The following is a 21998-nucleotide window of genomic DNA, read 5'->3' as shown; positions in this document are numbered from 1 at the left end:
ACTGGGGAAGTAAATTTAAGTAATCCCGGAGAAATGCCCAGCTATAGTACATGCCCCATGCCTGTGGGAAATGATACAGGTTCAGTGTAACCTGGAACAGAAGGTTACCTCAGCAGAAGCCTGTAGCCACAGCTTGCCAAGGGTGCTGACTTAGGGCCATACGAGGTAACCTCTGGAAAAATGCCACATCAGTACAGCAAGGGCCATTACAGCATTATTTCTATGTCTCTGGAAATGAGGATAACTCAGATTTTACTAGGATGAAACAGTCTGATCCTCTTAATTCAAAGATCTGATTTTTTTTTTTTTTTTTAATGTACGGTATCTGGGACAAACACATAGACTAAACTACCAATCTCTTTCTAGAAATGCATTGTAAAACTGCTCTCTGAATCTGGTTGGCAGCGTTCCAGGCACTGCGCAGCCAGCCCGAGCTGGAGGGGCAGCTGAGGCGAGGGAGAGGCTGGAGGGCAGCAGGCTGTCTCTTATCTCTTGGGAAATACAGCCCCTCCCTCACTTCAGGTTTCCTGACTTGGTGTCTGACTCACAGATCTCAAAACAGCAAGCACCAGCTCAGCAGACACAGTCACCTGGTGGCAGTGCCCTGGGAAGAGCAGGCTTATTTGTGATCTGGTTCTGTACTTTGGTTCAGCAGGTTTCCTTTGAAAAACTTTGTCCTTGCAGGATTGAAGATTAGAAGTTTACCTTAATCTTTGCTAATTGCACTTTGCCATATACAGAGTAATGAGGTAGGCTTTACCTAAGGATAGGCACCTTTGCAAACAGCAAGAACAAGCTTTTCTCATTTTAAACAGTTGCTGTGAGGTGTTTTCCATCCCCGTAAAACTGACCATTTTGTTTCTATTGACTGGAAGCGAGGAGTTGGAGGCAGTGTGCACTTGCAAGTCTCTGCTGTGTTCAACGTACAGTCAGAGATATAAAGTCCTGCTTTAGATGCTGCCTTCGAGGTTCCTTTGGCAGCAGCTGAAAGTGACTGCATCTCACCCGAGCAGGGAGAGCTGCAGGATGGATGGGAAACACATGTTGTAGATGCAACAGTTTGCAGAGCCTTCCCTTCAACGCTTGAGCTCTCACTCATTGTATTTCACATTCTCCAGCCACAAAGGATCAAGAAATTGCATAGGACTGTGGCAACAGAACTTCAGCTGGTTATCTTAAGTGTTTCTTTCATATTCTAAAATGCAAGGCAACCCCCAAAACTTACCTCCCTTTAAAAGCAAAAGAGTACTATTATTTAAACTTTTTCTCTATTTTCTTCTCAAAAAGCCAGGCATTTGCTCTCTCATATACCAACCAGCTCCTTCTCCAAAGGTACCACCATCTAGGAAGCACTTATGCATAATATAGAATCATTAAAGTTGGCAAAGACCTCTGAGATCACTGAGTCCAAATGCTTAACCCAGCACTGTCCTCTTCACCACTAAACCACGTCCTCCATTGCCACATCCACATGTGGGCTTTTTTTCCCCCCCTTTAAGGATGGTGATTCCACTGCTTTTGCTGGACAGCCTGTTCCAATGCCTCACCACCTTTTAGTGAGTAAAAGCCATATGGGACATGTTACCTCACCAGAACAGCATCAGTCCTGCTGTCTGGAACCCAGCGAACATATATATATATATACACACACACACATAGACACACTGTAAGATATTGCCTATTTCTCAAATATCCAGGCATTTTGAGACAGAACATCACCGCACCTTCCTGATGGCAATGTGCTTGAAAGACAAGAAGTGTGATGAAAGCTGCTAAAATCCCAGCCCCCAACCCAGCCAACAGGCAAGACATGGGATGCAAGTGCTTTGAGACACTTTGGAGGGACAGGGCCACTGTCCAGTCTGTGCTGGAAACTGCACAGCAGACACAGCACAACTGAGAACATGTCAGCAGATCCCTCTGTCACCTTCAACAGGCTTCCATTACACCCCAACTAAATTCCTTAAATTGTGAAAAATTCCATCAAGCACTTGACAACATTAAATCACTGTAACTAGTAGCAACTACTAAAGCACCTTTCAAAGCTTCTACTAAAATTTCATGAGCTAATTTTATGCTAGATTTCTGATGACTAAATGTTTGTGCTTCAAAAAAAACCAAACCAGAATCTAAGACCACTATTCAAGCTAACTCCCACCTGCCTAGCTGGCCTTAGAGAGCAGCCAAATATATGGCTATGACTGGGCAAAAGCAGGACTTGTCATCTGGATAAGTTTTTAACAGTAAAATAAAAATTTGGAGTTTGCACAGATTTGCTTTGCAATTTCACACTTGCCTCTATAACCAACCTGTTAAAGAGCTTGATTTTTCTGATGATCCTGGTTTTATATCAAAATAGCATTGAAAGCAGTGCATATAAAGTTTGGGGGAGCTTCTACAACTGGTTTGGCTTTTTGTATTTTGAGCAAGAATTTCCAGCAGGATGACTGGTGGCACCACAGTTACTGTACCTGGGACACACCTGTATGAATGTCCAGCAGCACCACTTCTGATTAATACATCGAGCAGTTGTCCCACAAACAGCTAAAAGTTTAGGCTCTTCTATTTCTGCCCCCTTTTTACATGACCTCTGCTAGAAATACACTCCACACAGGAGCTGAAATCCACCATGGACAGAGTGTGTGTTCTCAGGCTGTGGGAAAGAAGAGGTTACAAGTTTTGGCTAAAATGATTGGTTCAAAAATTTAAAAAAAAAAAAGGCAAAACAACCCCAAAAATCACACCACCAAACCAATGCAGTTCCCTCAGGCCATGAACATTTGGACCCAGAGCCTGGAATGGCAGCCTGTTTTCACCCCACTGGACATACCCAGCATTGCACTTCTATGGTCTTAGAGAAATGTGGCATTAAGGGGTTTTCTGGGTAGAGAAACCTAAGAGAAGGGTTTGAGGCTGCTCTGTTTGTCATCTACATATAGCACGGTTAAATCTGTAATGCTTCAGCTTCGATAAAAGTCAGATTCATAACATCAGACACCATGTCTTCTATTTTACAAGACTGCTACAGGGTATATCTTAGTGGGCTATGTAAGACATTGGGCTCAGAATCCAACTCATCACTGAAGAGCAGAGATAAGCAAGTATTTCTGCAACCCATGCATCTTCAGTGCTCAACATTTCCCAAGTCTTCATAACACAGGCATTTGTCAGTATCCAAAATAAATTTAGTAAACCTTCCTCACCTTAAGCACATCATCACCAGGTAAACCTTTGTGGCAGGAATTACAGGAGTCATCAAAAACAATGCTGAAAATAACACAAATGGAGACATTATGTTTTATTAATACTCTTCCAGATTACATTTCTATTCCTAAAAAGAAAAACAAAATCCAGGAACACATCTAAACCTAAGAATTCCATTACTGTTCAATCCTGGGAATTGTTAAGTTGGACCACTTTATTACTTTATTACTTTCTGTATACCTTAATATTTCAAAATTAAAAGTCAAATCATACTAGCTCCAGCCAGATTGCATATTGAACACAGTAGGTTGTTAATCACCACACCTCAATTTCCTGATAAAAATCCCTGATTAAGAAGTTTTCCCTCTAAGTTTATAAAATTCTGTGTTGGTTGGCTCAGCCATTGAATGGTACAGGAACTGCTCCCAGGTTTCCTGTTGCTTAGATTACGCAGCCTCAGGCACACCGTGGAACCAGTATCTTTGGAGGTGGGAGCCTGCAGTTTTCTCCTCAACGCCTTCTGTTGAGCAACATGAACAAGACAGTTGGCTTCGAAAGGCATTAAGAGTCAACTCTTGAAGAAACAGGAAAGATGGTTGTGTGTAACAGAGGAAGAAAAGAGGAATTCTCAATACTTGGGAGAGCAGATCCTCAAACTCAGCTGAGCTGGGTCCAGCAAGCGAGAAAACCACTCAAATCCCGTGACAGGAGCAGGCACCACAGCATAAACAAACCCGACAGTAAGCAGATCTCCACTGCAGAAGCTGTCCGTAAATGCGTCAGTCCCATGAATCATCCGCTATAAAAAAATTCAGTGTCTCATCTTCAGCTCTTGTTTAACTAGACTTCTTTACATTATATACAAAAATGCACAAGGACAGCTGCTGGTTGCTTCCAATCCTTGTTCTTTTACAACAATGAAAAAATTTAAAAACCAGAGTCTGGACTTATAAATAGTGCAGAAAATGCAAATGCTAAGAAGACAATTCCTCCTATGATTGTCACTGAAAAGAAAACAGAAGCCAAGAAGAAATTAGATACCAAAAAGTAAATATCTTCTATGACATATTACAGATTCTTTTTTCAAATGTCTGATTTCCAAATAACCTTACTTTAAAATTTATGCTGCAAACAGCAGATGTTGTTTCCAGCTCAGTGTCAGGATGCCCATGTGCCAACCCACCGTCTAACTGCATCTCCAAGAATATATTCTGTCCCTTAAAAGGAAGCTTTGTTTTACTCTTATTACTTGAGTTAGGATAAAACTGAGGTTAACATCAACTCTTGACTATCTGGCTGTATGGCAGAAAGTAGGATACAATATTTTTATGCTGGAGCAAGCCATCACTTGAGAGACATAATTAGCATATTTTGTCCAGTTTAGGTAACTACACTGAAAGAGTATCAAGAACATTAACTGCTTCCAATGGCCACGAACTGCCAGAGGCTGGGACAGTATTCTAGGAGGCTATTCCTGCAGCTAAAGATCCACACTGTGCTTGGAGCATATTAAACCATTTTATCACCGATTTCCGTGGCAAACAAACACAACAGAACGCACATTTCACTTTTAGCAGTGAAGTTGGCTTTTTACCACCTGTGCAACTACAGAACAATTACTCTGAATGAACATCTATATGAAGCAGCTTCCTGGGAGCAAGAAATCTCACCACATCACAGGACTGACAGCGGAAGCAAACTGCAACCTGAGCTAAGGAAAAACAAACAACCCAATGTAACCATACTGGTCCTGCCTGTTGCAGTTATCAGGCATGATAAAAAAACATTTATGCCACACACAGAGTAGCTTTTAAGGCATGTATATGGCTAGCATAACTTGTAAGTATGCAGTTCTCTTCCTCATCTGAGGGTCTGGACTCAGAATTGCAACAATTTCCATTATCCACTGTCAAAAAATAAATACCAACTATTTAAAATAACATATTTCCTTCCTCTGATCTCCTACAAGCTAGCTAATCGTGCAGCAAAACAAGGTGGGATAGAAGACAGATCCCAAAAAGCCAACCCAAAACCCACACCAGTTTTTATGGATTTTCCAACAGTTTTGAGAAACTCTGTTCCCAAACATGTCGTCATTTACACCACAAACAATACCAGCATTAACACATTTCTTCGGTTGGAGTGAGTTTTCACTTACCAGTCCTAACAGAAATTTTTTGTGCTATCATTCTCCCTCCAATAACTGCTAAACCAGTGCATAGGCAATGTCCCACTGTTCCTCCTACTGCCACACCATAGGGGTCCTGAGGGGAAAAAAAACACCAAGGGGTAAATCAGCACTGTTGAAAACCCGCTAGTCCTATGACAACCTCATGCCATGGAGGAGCAATGCTTGGATTCCCTGGTTGCAGACTGCAGAGCATGGAGGATATTCTCTGGTGATTCCTCTGCTCTGCTATCCAGCACTGCCTTCAAGACCAGTAACTGTACATCAGCTAGCGAGCCAGACTTAAATCTAAACCCAAGATAGGAGCATATAGAATATTTCAACAAAACAGCACATTCAAGTCATTAAATATAGATACAGAAACCACTCTGCTGTAGTTAAACAATCAAGCAACCTCTAGAGGGAAGGTGGCAGCTGTTGAGAAACACAATATGCATCAGCTGGAAGAACACCAACCTAATTATGAAGAAAAAGAAAAATAAATCTTCAAACTGCAAATGACGGCTTTCAGCAGCTAAAGCATTACAGGTCCTTTGCACAGCTTCACACACTTGTGCTCTACACTCTGCCCCCTTCCATCCTCCAAAGAGCAAAGCGTGAAGAATTTTAAGAGTTCAGGGGATAGAAGCTGTTTTCAAAGTTTACTCTCAACAACAGCTTTTGGCCTCCCTGCATAACAAGCAGCTACTCAATATGTGAACACCTGTACTACACAAAGAGGTTTTTCAGATCGCCTTAGAAATTACACAGTTAAGGACATTGCATGCATTGAACACCTCAAACAGAAATAGAAAACAATCTTCTAATGACCACAAAGGCAAGAAAGGAGCATGACTTTCTGCTGTACCAAGATGAATCAGGGAAAGTGGAGCTGAGTCCTCTGCTCATCTCTAAGTGATCTTCTAGCTCTAAGAGGAAAAAAAAGCTACTGCCATAACCTGAGAAATGCATGGAATCTCAAACAGCAAAACTGTCTAAGAAATTACATGGCTTGAAGAAAAGACAACACTGATTGCCCTTGGGTCCCTGCAGTCAGCAGTTATCCATGCAGCCCTCACTGGCAGAAGGTGAATTTCACCTGCCATTCCATTCCCTACAAGATAACAAGTTACAATGGCTTCCCTCAGCATAGTGTCCCCAGGAGCAGGACTCAGACACAGCAGCTGAAGCAAAGCCATTCTAGTGGGACAGAGTTTTCAGTTTCCTTAAACAAATGAACAATTCTTATACAGTAAGCTGTTAAGGTGTGAAATCTAGTTCTTAGGGACTGTTGTCAGGACTAGCTTTGCAAAGGCAGACTGAAGTCATTCCCTTTGTGTATGCACTAAGACAGGTGAATTATCACTTTTTTTTCCCCCTTCCAAATGAATCCCATTTGTTTGATGTGACAGGATGGACACTACTCACTTAATCAACAGTTACACAGTATTTTGTTTACTTTTCACTACAGAACATATGGGCACAGCTGACTCACCACACTGCTCAAATCTCCATATTAAGATAATTTATTTCCTCATAAGCATTTCTGTAATGCTCCCACATTTAACTGTGATGCTCAGCACACCACAAACCAGACCAAAGAGTCTGACGGACACTTCCTAATTGGACACTCAGAAAATGCAAACCAGAAGTGAACGACCCCTTGTGAAAAGATGGGCTTAAGCAACTGGCCCAGCAAACTGGGCAGAGGCTGTAGTGGTTCCCTTTTTCCAAGATGGCATATAACTAACTGCCTGAACAATGAGATCATCCTCACCTGCTGTCAGCTCTAAACATCTTCCCTTCACTGTACCAGAGACAAGAAGTTCCTACAGATTACAGCCTCCTTCATTACACAGCCCTGATTTATCCCTAGGGAATGTCTGAAAGTGCACCTGAAAGAAGCATGAGTCCTAGGGAAAAAATGTAAATTATCTCAATGCATGAAAGAGCACATGCGAGCTACTTACGTTTATTAAAAGGCTGACTATAAGCCTTCATTTTCCTTTGAATATAATACAGTTATATACACTCTAATCATCATGATGAGTAAAATTTAATTTACAGTATTACTGCGCAGCAACTTAGAGTTTATTTTCCTTCTATACACTCTACCATATTAATTCAGATTTTTAACAAGATGTATCTTTCTAGCAGCTTTAAGTCTGACTGAATGAAATTATCTTTTTAAAGTTACTGAGCAAAAACTGTATGACCACAGAGCAAAGAAACATCTGTTCTGTAACATCTCTCAACACTGTAACAAAAAACAATTGATTTGAGGTGGATGATATAAACCAACTATTTTCAGAAATGCCTGTGTAGTCCCAATCATGTAACAATAGTTTTAATACTACATAGAGCTTCAGTGCATTTATTTTCAGGTCTTGGCACAGCTGTAACACTATGTAAAGCACAGCAAGGCAGCAGGTGCAAATCTGGCACCTCCTGCAAGACTATTTTGTCTTTCTAGACTCTATATGGGTAACCCAAAGAGGGCAAAAAACATCAGACATTCTGCAACACTCACCTCTCTGGCAGCCAAGACTATGGTTGTTAATTGGGAACGATCACCCCATTCTGCTAAAAATGTTAAAGTAAAGGCTTGAACGAAGATTGGAGAAATAAAATGTAGCCACTTCTTCTGAGGTATAGTGGTGCCTGGCCCTGATTCCACATCTCCTGGCCCATTTAACAGTTTAGTTCTCTGAAGCTGCAGAAGATACAGGTAGAAAAAACAAAAAGAAATAACCATAAGATTAGAAACATCATCTAAGCAACCCAAATAAAACACTTAACAGTAAAGCTAGACATTTAGTTTCTAGAATGTTATTATCCACTGACTGCTGCATTAACAATGTATTATTTATATAAAGTCACCATTAAAAAAAAAAGCCATGTATGTGAACAGACATGTGTGTAAATACACACATATCTACATAATTGTAATCAGCTCTGATCACCTGGTTATTGTGCAAATAAAGAGCCTGACCATAAAAAGAAATAAAAGTAGAGCCAAGAGTAAACTGTTGATGTCCCCTCCAACAGTAATGCATTAAAAACACCCAATCTATGTATGTAAAGTCCCTTCTCTCCTTAAGAAGCCAGGCTTGCCACAGAACTGGAATCACCTGCTGAAAGAGCCTCCAGAGGCCACTTCTGTCCCATTTACCACACATTTTCTGTGTCAGACCATCAAGACACAGCAGAACACACCAAATGTGGCAGTACTGTTCTGCAGCTTCACAGCTGTAACTACTCAACCAGCTGAAATTTACAGAAAGTTTATGACTTACTTCTTCATCTTTTTTTTTAATTTCTGCCTGAACTTCCTCCAGCTCTTCCTGACCCTCATCTGGACTCATTTTCAAGCCTTCCCGAAGCATTCGGATGCCAAAGATAGCAAACAGTGCCGTTGACACGTAGTACGTGTACACACGAGGAATAACTGTGGTGGCATAGCCAAACAAAACTGAAAAGGAAACAAACACATCATTTAAAAAAATAAACATGAGGATCATAACTGTTTTTCCCACATCAAAGAAATGCTTGCTGGCAAAGTCTTCAATCCAAATATCCACTGATAAATAAATATTGTGTCTTTTGTTAGTTTTGTATAATTTCCTAAATTTTTTTGCAACTTTAACTGTTACTGGTTGTGCCAGAGACTGAAGTCCACTAACACAGAGACAGTGCACACCAGCCAAAGTTGAGATGCTGCTATTCCCAAGAGCCAGTCCAAACAACATTAAATCTTTCCCATCAAGGTCTATGCAAGTCCTTTCTCCAAGCATGCCATGAAACTACCATCTGTAGCCACATCAGTTTAGTCACAATTTATACCAGTTAATTCCATTTACGTGTTGAATAGCATCTCTTTCCAATCTTTTATCAAATAAAGTTACAATTTACATTTTCTACAAGTTAAATCTACCAGACAAATCTACAAATTATCCAGCTGGGAAAATCCGTGTCTCTCCTTCTTTGCCTGCAAATACCTGCACATTACTATTCCCCTGTCTCCCACACTCCCCACAGACGTGCAATGTGACCAACTTTGTTCTTTATGTCAACGACACTGATCCCAGACCAAAAAGCAGCCTCTATGGCACATCTCTTATAGGTTGATCACCTTCAATACCCAAGGCAAAACTAAGTTCTTAAACAAGAGGAAACATGTACCTGGGATGAAGAATGTGCTTTTTCACAATGTAAGATCACTTAGCATTTTTTTTAAATAAAAAAAAAAGGACTGTATAAATGAGAAGAAATCAAAACTTGACTTACAACATTTAAGGCTGCTTGGACCATGCAGTCACAACTGTTTATGTTGCTTTAATCTACATGCAATTAGCTAAAAGGAAGCATACTACCTTCTTGCACACACTTTCTTAGTTGAAAAATGTACACAGTTACTACATAATCTGGAAATGAATCTGCACTGCCACTACCAAAAGTAAAAATATAAAGCCAAAATTAATCAGGCTTATTACCTGGATACACAGCACATGCATGCACAAGTAGCAGTATTAGTTGCACAGCTAAATAAACCAGAAGGAGTTAAACTAAACTTTTTTAAAGACTGAAAATACTACAGTAAAGCAATGCAAGAAACTATACAAAAAGCTGTCATTTTTTTAGCATTACTTACATATACAAGCACAAACATAATGAAATAGTCAGAACAATAAGCCAGTTTATTTTGTCAAGCACACCTTGAAAAAATATCCCAAGTAGTGATTACTTGGAGCTAGTGAGTTTAAGTGAGCATATCTTCATAAAATCAAGGTGGGTAAACTCCCCAGAAGTTTCCAAACTCAGCTTGTGTAAAACAAGGGTACTGGAGAGAGGGGAGAGGGAAGGGGGTGGGGTAGGGAGAAGCCAAGAACAAAACAGGGTCCTTTCTGAAAAGGAAGAAATAGTTGGGAACCTTTAAACTGGGGAATAGAACAAGAAAATAAAGCTTTTATGAAAAAGCATCAAGACAGATTTGAAGGAAAATTTAGTGTAGAAAAAGAGAGATCCATAATGGCCAGGAGAAATTACACACCATGTAAATGGAAACTGCTCTAACTAAGACTGCAATAATCACAGCAGCGTACACAGCAATAGCTACACACCCAAAAACCATTCACAGAAACACTTGCCAAGCAGCCTGAAGCCAGTGAATCAGCTGCTTCCAGTGTGTATAAACCAACCAACAGTATTTCAAATGTTTCTGAAGTGGGCATGGTTAGAAATGAGCACACAGACAACCTTTATGCTGTCTGTCTCTGACATACCTGAAGGCTGCTCCATTTCACAATCACAGCTACGCAAATGCCCACAGCTACAGGTTCCTCAAGTGTCACCTGGTATCTCACTTCCTGCCCGCAACCCCCCACCGCCCATCTTCCACTTATGCTGCTCCCAGCACAAATCCAGACAGCTACACGCACAGGAATACCAGTCAGACAAGGGAAATCTGTCATCATATAAAGAATCTTTTGCCTTAGGAGGAAAAACAGAAGTCACTCCCACATTCCCTTTAGGCACACAAATTTAACAGGAGCTAAAAATAAAAAGGAAACCAGTGGCCCAAAAATCAAAGGAAGTACTTAGACTCTCAATCCCATTCCTCTTCCTTACATGCATATTGAGGCCCAGGAAGTGCAGAGACTTCATTAGAGCCAAGAGCCTAAATAGTCCATCTGAGCCATGATCCCCACGAAAAGCTTCACACTCTCCTCAAAACAGAAAAGTGAATATATGGTACTACCTGCATTCCAATTCCAACTACAATTATTCAGTAAATATGTGCCCAGCACATTTTAAGAGACAAAAGAATGCTAACCTGATAAGCATGTCATCAGTCCCAAGGCAAGCATAGCACCAGCCAGTACAGTCAGACGGTTGTACCGCATTGCCATGATGGCTGCGATGAAGAAGGTCTTGTCCCCCAGTTCTGATACAATGATGACAGATATAGCAGCCACAAATGCATGAATAAAGCCCAGATTAGTCTTGTCAGCTGACTCTTCGCTGACAATGTGAACTGGAGCAACTGGTGAGGACCCTTTCTGTAAGGAGAAGGTGGGGGGGAGAGAAAATAAAAAAACAAATCCAAACACTAGTTAATTAGGCTTGAATAGTTAGTATGCACAAATACTGTACCCTGTATTTCTCCTGTCATACCACACTGTGTAGAGTGACATTTTAAGTATATACACCTCTCACGCTCATTAATGATAGTTAACTAGTTCCTGGTAACCACCTACCTCCAATTGCCAGTTAGGCACTTAACAAGAGGATCAGATTGTGTTCTGATTATTAAAACATTACTTCACCGTGCACGCTATTACCAGAACACGAGAACCACCATTATAAAAAAACACGGGGAAAGCTGCTTTAGCTCAGGGATGATTTTTAAGGTCCCTTCCAACCAACTTGCCCTGAGCAAGGACACCTTTCACTAGACTAGGTTGCTCAGAGGACAATCCAACCTGGCCTCGAGCACTTCCAGGGATGCAGCAGCCACAATTTCTCTGGGTAACTTTTTCCAGTGCCTCACCACCCACCCTTACATGAAAGAATTTCTTCCTAATATCTAATTTAGATTTCCCCTCTTTCAGTTTGAACACAAGCCAAATTTTCTGCAAGTTTTCATCAGCTTTTTCTGCACTTGCTCTGTTTGTAGAAAGTTATCTTGAAGATTTTCCAGTAGTGAAACCGGACTAGCACACTCTGGTTGTTCCCACTCGCTCACCAAAGTGTTTACTTGTACACAAAGTAAGATATCTATGATCAAAAGCGAGACCCAAGTCGACGTTCACATCCCTGACTACGGATGGCTGAGAAAGCATGTTCCAGCACATCCACCAGCAGAGACAGACTGCAGCGTGTTTTGACACGGCGGCTTCCCAGCATTCCGCTTTGAGCGGTGCTCCAAGTTTTTTGGTGTTGATGTTCAGAAGCTCCCGTACTCCGTGTGACACACTGACTTCCCAGAGCTGCTTCACCTTTTGCGGCGCTGCAACTTTTCAGTCTGGGTATGTGCCACCTGCAGTGCTCGACGTGCTACACCAAACCCTACGCCAGTAATTTTTCCATCCCCCTGAGCGATCAGCCGGCACCGGAATCCCCTCACCGAGAACACTCTTAAACAAGTTTAAACGCAAAGGAACTGATACTAAACGTTGAGGGGAGGGGGGGGGGGAACTGGCAGATTTGAAGTAGCGACAAAACCTGCCGTCAGCTGCTTCTGCGGGGGAAAGAGAGCACTGACCCCTTTTCCATGTCGGACCCAGATACCCTTCTTTCAGCAGAAAAGGGGAAGGATGCGGTGGCCGCGCAGCCCTCCCTTTTCCTGCCGAAAGCCGGAGCCCGATGGCCTCCGGAGGGCGCGGGGCCCCGCCAGCCGAGCACTGCCGCGGTGGGAGCCCGGGCCCCGCTGGGGGCTCCGCCCGGGGGGGCACAGCGCGGCCCGGCCCCGCCTCACCTCAGCCCGCGGCTCCGCTCCCTGCGCCGCCGGCACTGGCGGCGGCTCCTTCTTGCCGGGCTCTTCCTCGGGAGTGGCGCCGAGCGGCGCCGGGGCCGCCAGCAGCACTGCGGCCGCCAGCAGCATCGCGGCGGCCCGCGGGAGCGGCGGCGGGGACCCCATGTCGGCCGAGCGCGGAGCGGAGCGGGGCGGGCGCGGCGAGGCCCCGGTTGAGGGCGCCGCGTCACCGCCCGCGCCGCGCCGTCCCGCGGCCGCCCCCGCCCGCTTCCTGCCGCCGGCGGACGTCCCGCCCCCTGCCCCGGCACGGCACGGCCCGGCACGGCCGCCGCGGTGGCGTCTGGACAGGGCGGCGGGGCCGGGGTCAGGCCCGGGAGGAGGGTTCCACCCCCCCTCCTCCGGCTCCCGAAGGGGCGGAGGGAAGGAGTAAGGACGGCTGTGCCAAGGACGGCTGTGCCGCGGTCCCTGGGGAGTGGCCGAGTCCGAGCGCGTCCCTCCGCTGTTCAGAGCTGCCTGCGGGCAGGGAAAGGAGCGGCTGTGTAAGGTGTAAGGATAAAAACCCGCCTGGAAACGGCCCGGGCAAGTCCCGGCTTCGTAAAGGGGCAGGAGCACAGCAGTGCTTTGGGTGTGTGCGGCCCCAGCACGGCAAGCCCCGGGCACGGAATCACAGCGTCGGTCACGTTGGAAGCGACCACAGGGGGTCATCTGGTCCGAACTCCTTGCTCAAGCAGGGTCATCCTAGAGCACATTTGCACGGGATTGTGTCCAGACGGTTCTGGAATATCTCCACTGCAGGAGACTCCACAACCTCTCCGGGCAATGTGTTCCAGTGCTCAGTCATTTGCACAGTAAAGTTCTTTCTTATATTCAGGTGGAACTTCCAGTGCACCAGCTTCTGCTCTTTGCCTCTTGTCCTATTGTAAAGCACTACTGAGAAGAGCCTGGCTCCATCCATTCGGCATCCCCCCTTTTAGATACTTGTTGGCCAGTGTTCGCGAACGAAGAACCGGGGAAGGTCTTTACACCTTCCAGCCTGCGCACTGGATTTTTTAGGTGAGACACAGTGTGCGCGGAACTGAGCCCACCCTTTAATCCTGAGGTTCATCTGCCGGGGCCAAGCGAGCTTGGACGGTGGCAGCGAGGTTCTCAGGACGTAGATGGATTGCCTTACAGGGCTAGCGAGCTCCATCTGCCCGGGGAGTGTCCTAACCGGGAATCGAACCCAGATCTCAGCGTTGACAGCGCTGCGGTTTAGCCACTGCACCGCCTGTGTGGATAAGGTTCCCTCTCAGACATCTCAAGGCTGAACAGGTGTAAGTCCCTGAACCTTTCCTCGTAAGAGGGATGTTCCAGCCCTTAATCATCTTTGTTGCCCTCCACTGGACCTGCTCCACGAGCTCCGTGTCTATCCTATACTGAGGAGAACGTGACATAGTACTCCAGATAATGCTCTCCCCAGGAGGGCTATGTATCCCAATGCTCTCTCCCCTGGGCAAGGACAGGAATGTGCTTCCTGAGAAGCAGGTTAATGAACAGCATAAGAACACCAGTTTAACAGGAGATGCTTGGAGACAGGCCAAAGGAGCCTCTTGAGAACCACTTAAAAAAATAATATGGAAAGATGAGGTCCCAAGACAGGGCTGTTGATGCTCTATGGTGGTTTTGGTGGAGAGAGGGAGAGGGATGCAACAGCCAAGAGAGGCACATTTTGTGCAAAGTGATTGCTTGAGTTTTGCAAATATGTTAGATCAATTTTGAAAAATCATACAAAATGGAAATAGAAGGTGTAATAACCTTTTAATTAGGCAATTCATAAGACATACTTCAGTGTATAAAAATTCTTATATACAAAATAATGTATGAATGTAAGCAGACAACATGCTGAAACACTCGCATCCATATGCTACATCACACAAAACTGATCATTCAGCATCATGAGAAGGACCAAAATAGTTAAGTGCAAAAAAAAGCCCTGTGCTGAGTGACATCATCTCCCCACTAAAGAATTTCTTTGCAATGCTTGTCAGGTACTGGTTTCTGTGTGTTTCTCTGCCTTGGCAGTTCATTACATCTGTTTAAAAAGCCGTGTAGTCATGGTCATGGCTATCCTGCACAGCTGCCCCTTCGAACACATGAGGAATTCCAATAACCCACTATAAGGACAACAGAACCATAATCAGGAACAATAATTTTCTGCAAATTCTCTTCTACTGTCTCTCTAGACAGAGAACCTTCCATGATTTTCCCAGTTTAGGGATAAAGGGAATTTTTTTTCCCCCAGTTTAGGGATGAGTGAAAAGACTTCGGTGCAGAAGAGGTCTGGGGGAGAGAGAGAATGGGTCTGGTTATTTCCACTGCTGAACATGAGTCATTCCTCCACCACAGATTTCTCCATGGTTTTTGCACTTACAGTTATAAAGCAGTGGCTGGTTTTAATTGTCAACAGGGAAGCACAGAAAGATACAAAATTTGCTTCCCTCTGAAGTAGTTCAAAAAAAGAGACTAGGAAAGAAATGTGCTTAATTAGTCAAGGCATGAAATACAGTAGTTCAAATGATTCCTTGCACCCTCTTTTCATTAATTTTCACAAATATTTGGGCTTGCTGCACAACAGCAAGTGTTTTATGCACAAGACATAATTAGATAAAAGAGCCAATTAGCATCTCTTCACTTTGAATTGAAGCCTTCAGTAAACCTTTTTTAGGTTGTATGTTATGCAGAGACATTTCCCCAACTGGTAACATGAATGAGATTATTACCAAAATTATGAGCTTTTAAGGTAAAATCAGAGCAAATGTGTGATTTTACCTAGGTTTTAATATACTATAAATCTCTTATTCCCTTAGAGAAAACATTTCCCACTTTAAGATACACTAACGATACTTTAGAAAAAAATATTCTAAAAAACATGTGGTATAAATGCTTTTCGATGCTTTGGGTAGGAGCAAAAGTTTTTCTGATAGAACTCGTGGCTCAAAACAGCAGCCAGTGCCTGGTTAAAAAGAACACACATCACCACACACCACCACGTCACATTTTGAAATCCAAGCATGATGGCCATAGAAACATATATGAGCAGCTCTGCAAAATAATGGGGGCAAGAAATGCTCTCAAACCAGTCTCCAAAAGGTACATCATAGCCCAGCCTTACAACCTTTCCTGCAAGAAAACAGAAAGAAATTAATTGAGAACATGCATTAAGCAAACTTTTCTTCTCACAATTACAGAAAAATATGCTTACAAAAGTTACCACCATCATCATTCACCTCCATCTGATCTGGCAGCTTTGGACTTAATGAAGTAAGATGCCACCTCTAGCTATGCAAATAAAGAGTAAGGAAACCTATTTTTAGCCCACATGGAAACAGATGTGAGGTCCCCAAGGAATGGCACAAGTTGTAACCATTAAGATGTGTCTGTCCTTAGAACGTTAGAAGCTAGAGCTTCATTTCAAGGTCTGCAGAACTATATACACAGATACACCACACCCCTTCCCCCCAGTTCAGCCTCATTTCATCTATCAAAAGTCTTACAGAGAACAGCACACTACAGGAACTGAAAATCATTTATTTTTAAGGTATTAGAGGCTATAGAAGCCCATTGAAACAACCAGGAAAAAATTTCCAAGTAAACAGTTGACAGGAATGAAACATCTTACCTGATTTGTTTTTTCTAAGTTTAGCTAGAATTACAAGACATCTGTGTTGGTGAAGAGAGGCCCAAATGTACATCGTAATTCCTACAATGTGATACCAGTGGATCTTCACAGAAAGCTCTTTTCCTGAATTAAACATGTTTTATTAATATACAGCCAAGAAGCAACTTCTCAAACATAATTTGAAAACACTATATACATTTTTTAAGTGTTAATGTGTTACCAAATTCTAGTAGTGAGTCTCTAATCCCTTGAAAGTTGCTTTTAAATCATTTAAGTGCCCAGCTGGCAGTTCATTTCCCTTAACTTCTCTATACTAAAATACATAGTTATTAGTCCAGTAGCTTGAAGTACAGCACAATGTACAATAATACATAATTGATAGTCTAAGACCTCAATACTCAACACTGTTTATAACTGTTATCATCCTTATTAAACATGTTGTCATGGCTCAGGTCGACATGTGAGTACACAGTTGTTTGTCTTGTTCACAGTGAGATACATACACAACAACCTGCAAACATATACACACCTACAAACACACACCTACACACATGCACAGAGGGTGTGCAACATTTAGGTCTTCAAAAAAGTGATAACTATATGAAGGATGATTTCCAAAGTACAAGCCAATGCACCATCTCTATGATTCTACAGGATGTGGAAAGCAGAACACAGGTTCAGAAACAAAAAAGTTTTATCTATGCACAGGAGATCTGAAGGTTCTTTAAAAAAAAAAATCCCTGGATTATACTAGAACTGATGAGGTTGGAAATGGTTAAAAACTTCACTAAACTTACATACTCGGTAATAACTGCCTTACAAAAATTAGTCATGGGAAGAGTGCTACAACCAACTCATGGTTCATCTATGCAACTCAGTGGAATGTGTTGGCAGAAACAAGTAATAAATTACAAATTTCTGCTGTATTAATGGAAACAGTGCAAGAGAGAGAAGAGACTGAATTGAGGCAGAGCAGCGGCAAGTTCTTAATGGAAAACAAAGGAGGTGGCCAAGAAGCCTTGCAGACTCACCTTACAGCAAAGCTTACAACAAAAAAAAACCAAACTCCAGTTTGAGAACTGAAGTTGCATAGTGTCATCTGAGAACTGGTATCAATTACTGCCCTGCATAAATCATATGTATCTCAATGCAAAACTGATTGATAATGATCCTGAAAGTATCTCTGTGAGATGTCTTTCAGGAAATAACTGTGATGGTTAACATGTGTTTGTGTATAATGCTGGCCGATTATATGCTTTACTGAAATGTTTGAACTATTTGAACTATTCCAGTAAGTATTTTTATGTCTCATCAGTTAACACACTTTTCAAGCAAGCAGCCCTCTATACCGAAACAAATGGGAGCAAAACTGCATCTTTGGTAATAACTCAGCAGGCACTTACCATTCCTGACATTAGTAGGCACTTGACATAGCACAGTTGAGCCAAGGGCAATGTAGAAACCAAGTCCATAGAAATACTGCACAATATGAATGAAACCATTGGAAAACACACTGGTCCAGAGGCATTCTGCAAGCCTTCGACAGCTGTGCAGCCAGAGGAGCAGGAGAACCAGGAGAGCAGAGAAGTACTCACTATCTGCTTGCAGATAAAAAATAGCAACTTTGAGACAGGAACAATTTAACCCGGACAGTGCTTCAAAAAGGCTACTGCTTCCCCTTCCCACAGCAAAATTTTACTCTCATTTTAAATTAACAGGGAAAATACTTGTACAGGTGAGTGAGGCACTGCTAACCACAGCAAGATTTCTTCCAGAAGAATGGTGCTTTCTGTTAAAAAACTGCTGATAGCCATCATATCCATAAATTAGAATGATTTCTATATTGAATAATTAAAAAGGACCAAAGGGACTTGGTATTCCAGGAAAGTCACTTGGCATCTAATTTAAAGGCAACTGATGAAGTAGCACTTGGATGCAAATTCAGCACAGCTTTGGTAATAGAGTTTTCTAATATTTATATGGCTGCATCATAATAGCTGGAATACTCACCTATGTCCTCGCTCTGAGAATCTCTGCCAAGAGCACGGTGCATGTCCTGAATCCATGATGGGAGTGACTCTCCGAGGAACTCAGCTCGGAAGAGCCAGTACAGCAGACTGCCATTCCAGACCACAGAAACCACATAAAAGTGAATAAACCAGCTGTGGGAACAAAAAGGGTGTTCATTAATGTATTATGTTCTCATCGTTACTTAGCTGGAAATGTAGCTGCAGGACGTGCTTGCCTGATGGTGAGTACATTTCCTTTTGGTGCCCACATGAACAGCAGAGAACTCATGAACCAGTGGTACCAAGCAGTAATAACCCTAACACATTTTCCCCTCGTGAAATGCTGCCTGGAATAACCTCTAACTTAGCTTACATTACTAATCATAACTGTGCTAAAGGGGAGAAAGTGGAAACCACACATTGCAAAGGCATTCCTCAAGACAGAACTAATCACAATGTACACAACTTTTGCTTTATAATTTACACCACTCAAAGAACATCCAAATTAATTTTCTGGGCATTTCTAAGCTGCTGCACGTCACAGCACTCCCACTTTTCTCAGTTCCAGTAGGTGGACAACACAACACATTACAGTACATAAATTACAAATGCAGATGGTAAAAGGCATCCAGAAGTAATTACTCTGCTTTAAGTATCTTGTCCCTCTGCAAAGTCAAGGTCTGCAACAATCATATAGAAACCATCAACACCACAGGGGGATTACAGAGCAAGACCACGTGGGTGTTTTTGAAGTAAAAAATAAAGAATCTCCCAAACTTGTAATGCATTTATAAAAGTACACTGCATTACTGAAATGCACACATGACAGTCAAGGCAGGTAACTGGATTGAGTAAAAGAGCCTATAATATCCAGCTCAAACTAGGTGATCCAGTAGTTTCTTTTGCTTTTAAAATTAAAAGTCCTTCTGGCTATGAATAAAAAGCAGGACCTTTGGAAACACCTGCAAAGAGATAAAATACATCTCATGGGAAGATGCTGATGGCCTTGACTTGACAATACCACTATAAATACAAAACCAGGATGTAACTGTGTAGTCAAGAGAAGACTGTATTTCTGTTAAACATGGAAACTTCTCTCTTGGAGGAGTGTAGGGGTACAGCGCCCTTGATTAGAGAAACCAGTTAAACTGACTCCCTCCCAGAGCAGCTCAGGTAGCTCTCAACAGCACAACAGAAATCACAGAGGTAGTGAGCATCCCTGCACGCTCTGGAGTGTCTTGCCCATTAGCAGCTGGTAACCCCTTCACATGATCACTTCTCCCCAGTTCCTTCTACTGAGCAGAAGCAGTAACATTCGCTCTGCTGATCTGGAAGAGCAGAAGTAAAATTAAACCCCTCTCCCTCATTTTCTAAGACAAACAGAATTCGTATATTGATTAAAAACTCATTGCCATGTCCAAGTTTCAAGCTCTTTTCCTGCTGCCCTGTTACTCAGTAGACTCATATCTTGTCAGGGAACTTTCTCCACACACACTGATTTTTGCAACCAGCACGCAAACAAGTCCTGGCAGCTTAGCAGACACGCTCTGCGAGCTTTCAGCAATCCCAATTGCACTGGGGATATATGTGACCTGCAGAGCGAACCAGCACGGCAGTAAGTACATGTGCCATACCTCAAGAAGAGGAATTTTCACTATTTGCCAAACCTGAAAATGAATCAAGATAGAACGGCAAAGTTTAAAACAAGCCCAGGCTAGTGAAAATATAATGGTTGTGTGGAAACAAAACACAGATGAATAGAAAAGGAAATGCCTCAGTGGCTACCTTCAGGATCTTCTCTATTCCTTCAGCTAGAAGTTTTATGGATTCACTAATCAAGTAACAGAGTTGCTTTGTAGATGGTGAGAGCTCAAGACCAATTCTCTGGAAAAGTATGTTCTTCAGTCACCCTCCTCCCTAAGAAGGGGTGTTGGGAAACTTATGTTGGACAAAAGGTCAACTCAAACAAAAACCTACCTAAAGAATGTGGCGCTTTGCAGTACACTTCAATTAAGACAAAGCCTTTATAAGCCGTTGTTTTTGCTAAGGGTACTGCAGAACTTAAACATGTCCCTGGGTATTTTCTGTATCAAGAAGCCTGATAACACAGATACTACATTACAACCTTTCTATGAATAGCATGCTGTGTCACAAAATTTTTTTTTCAACATTTGGTTTAAAAGCTAGGTATATAAAATGTGCCAGACATTGCAAGATCGTTACACTACTGGTGATCAGATCTTTCTCCCAGTCCTGTCCTGCCAGCCTTGCAAGATCCTGTCTCGCCAACATTCAAGTCAAAGTCCAGTTCTTAGCTCTAGTAACAAATCTCGGCTGATCAAAAACTAAGAAATTCCATAACAAATAATATCAGAAACATTTCAAAACCTGTAAATGTGGGGTTTTCTCCCTCTTTCATATATGTTCATTAAACACCTGTTTCACATACATATATTTAATTGCACCAAACATCTATGAAGAGATGTGTTTGGTTCATTTGCCTTATCAGAGATTGTTCATGCAGGGTCTAGATTGCTACTGTTCCCATGGTGTTATTAGTATGCTAACTCACATTTTAAAAAGAAACCTTTAGGGAGAAGGCAATGACTGACAATCAGTGTAAGACAGTAAACCTGCAGCATATTTGCACAGTCACAGTTACATTCAGGATTCCACGTTCCCAGGTGCCTGAACCTGAGTCTTGCAGGAAGGTTTATTTTACGGATCTCGCGTGAGACTGGGAATCAAGGGATTAGGCTTTTGTTCCCACTTGGAACACAGATTCTGTGTGATCGCTCGCGGTCTCCATGGCCCTCTGTTCCACATCTGTAAAATCAGAGTAACACCTCTGCAACAAAGCTGAGCCCAGCTCTATAAAAATCCGCAGTGCTCTCTGCGTGTGCTGTTCACTGTCCGGACCCTCGGCTGCGCTAACTGGGACACACTCACGGTAATCGCTGCGGCGCTGCAACAGCGGTACGAGCCGCCCCTCACCTCTTGGGCACCAGGTAATTATGGCTCCAGCCCGGGAGCCTCGTCTTCCCGTAGCGAATGAGCTGGTGGAAGAGGTCGGAGAGCAGGCCGCGGCCATCGGAGCGCCATGCCGGGGCCCGCAGGAGCAGCAGCGCCGACAAGAAGGCGGCGGCCGGCAGGGACCAGGCGGCGGCCAGCACCGGCAGCATCGCCCGCGCCTCGGCCCCGGCCCCGCCCCGGGCCCGCCCCGGTCCGCCCTCGGCCCTGCTCCGCCCCTGGCCCCGGCTCGGCCCGGCCCGGCCCGCCCACCGCCGCGGAGTTCTTTCCGCTTCCCACCCTCGGGAGGGGCGGGCTTTTCTCGCCGGGGATCATTGGAGATGTGGTGGCTGCGGGCTGTCCCCGTAGCTGGTGCCCAGCGCGGCGCTGGGGCATGTTGTCTACCTGCACTTCAGCAAAGGCTTCGGCACCGTCTCTTGGAAAAGCTGGCAGCCCACTTGGACAGGTGCACTCTTC

The 21998-nt window shown here is 43.3% G+C and overlaps 2 protein-coding genes across 5 annotated transcripts; both read right to left on the bottom strand.

The window, feature by feature from the left end:
* Positions 1-3274: 3274 nt before the first annotated feature.
* TMEM165 (transmembrane protein 165) lies at positions 3275-13586 on the bottom strand. Of its 2 annotated transcripts, none has more exons than XM_027885519.1 (6): positions 13410-13586; positions 11205-11430; positions 8668-8843; positions 7902-8084; positions 5363-5468; positions 3275-4208 (listed from the first exon to the last, which is right to left on the bottom strand). In XM_027885519.1, exons 1-6 carry the CDS (start codon positions 13548-13550, stop codon positions 4132-4134), a joined length of 909 nt encoding a protein of 302 aa, XP_027741320.1. In that variant the 5' UTR covers positions 13551-13586; the 3' UTR covers positions 3275-4131. The 2 variants fall into 2 exon arrangements, with proteins under 2 accessions (XP_027741320.1, XP_027741319.1); XM_027885518.1 differs by lacking the exon at positions 13410-13586 and adding an exon at positions 12849-13037.
* A 1039-nt stretch (positions 13587-14625) lies between these two features.
* Positions 14626-21694, bottom strand: SRD5A3 (steroid 5 alpha-reductase 3). Of its 3 annotated transcripts, none has more exons than XM_027885515.1 (5): positions 21507-21694; positions 18514-18665; positions 17907-18104; positions 16504-16626; positions 14626-16004 (listed from the first exon to the last, which is right to left on the bottom strand). In XM_027885515.1, the coding sequence occupies exons 1-5, from the start codon at positions 21692-21694 to the stop codon at positions 15745-15747; spliced, it is 921 nt and encodes a 306-aa protein (XP_027741316.1). In that variant the 3' UTR covers positions 14626-15744. The 3 variants fall into 3 exon arrangements, with proteins under 3 accessions (XP_027741316.1, XP_027741317.1, XP_027741318.1); XM_027885516.1 differs by having other exon boundaries at positions 17907-18101; XM_027885517.1 differs by lacking the exon at positions 16504-16626.
* Between the last annotated feature and the right edge of the window lie 304 nt (positions 21695-21998).

This window comes from Empidonax traillii, unplaced genomic scaffold (assembly GCF_003031625.1).
Source record: "Empidonax traillii isolate 1590-97213 ecotype Southwest subspecies unplaced genomic scaffold, ASM303162v1 scaffold167:size2001844, whole genome shotgun sequence".
Taxonomy (NCBI): domain Eukaryota; kingdom Metazoa; phylum Chordata; class Aves; order Passeriformes; family Tyrannidae; genus Empidonax; species Empidonax traillii.
Note: the sequence above shows the minus strand (reverse complement) of the source record. Positions and strands in the feature narration are given on the sequence as shown.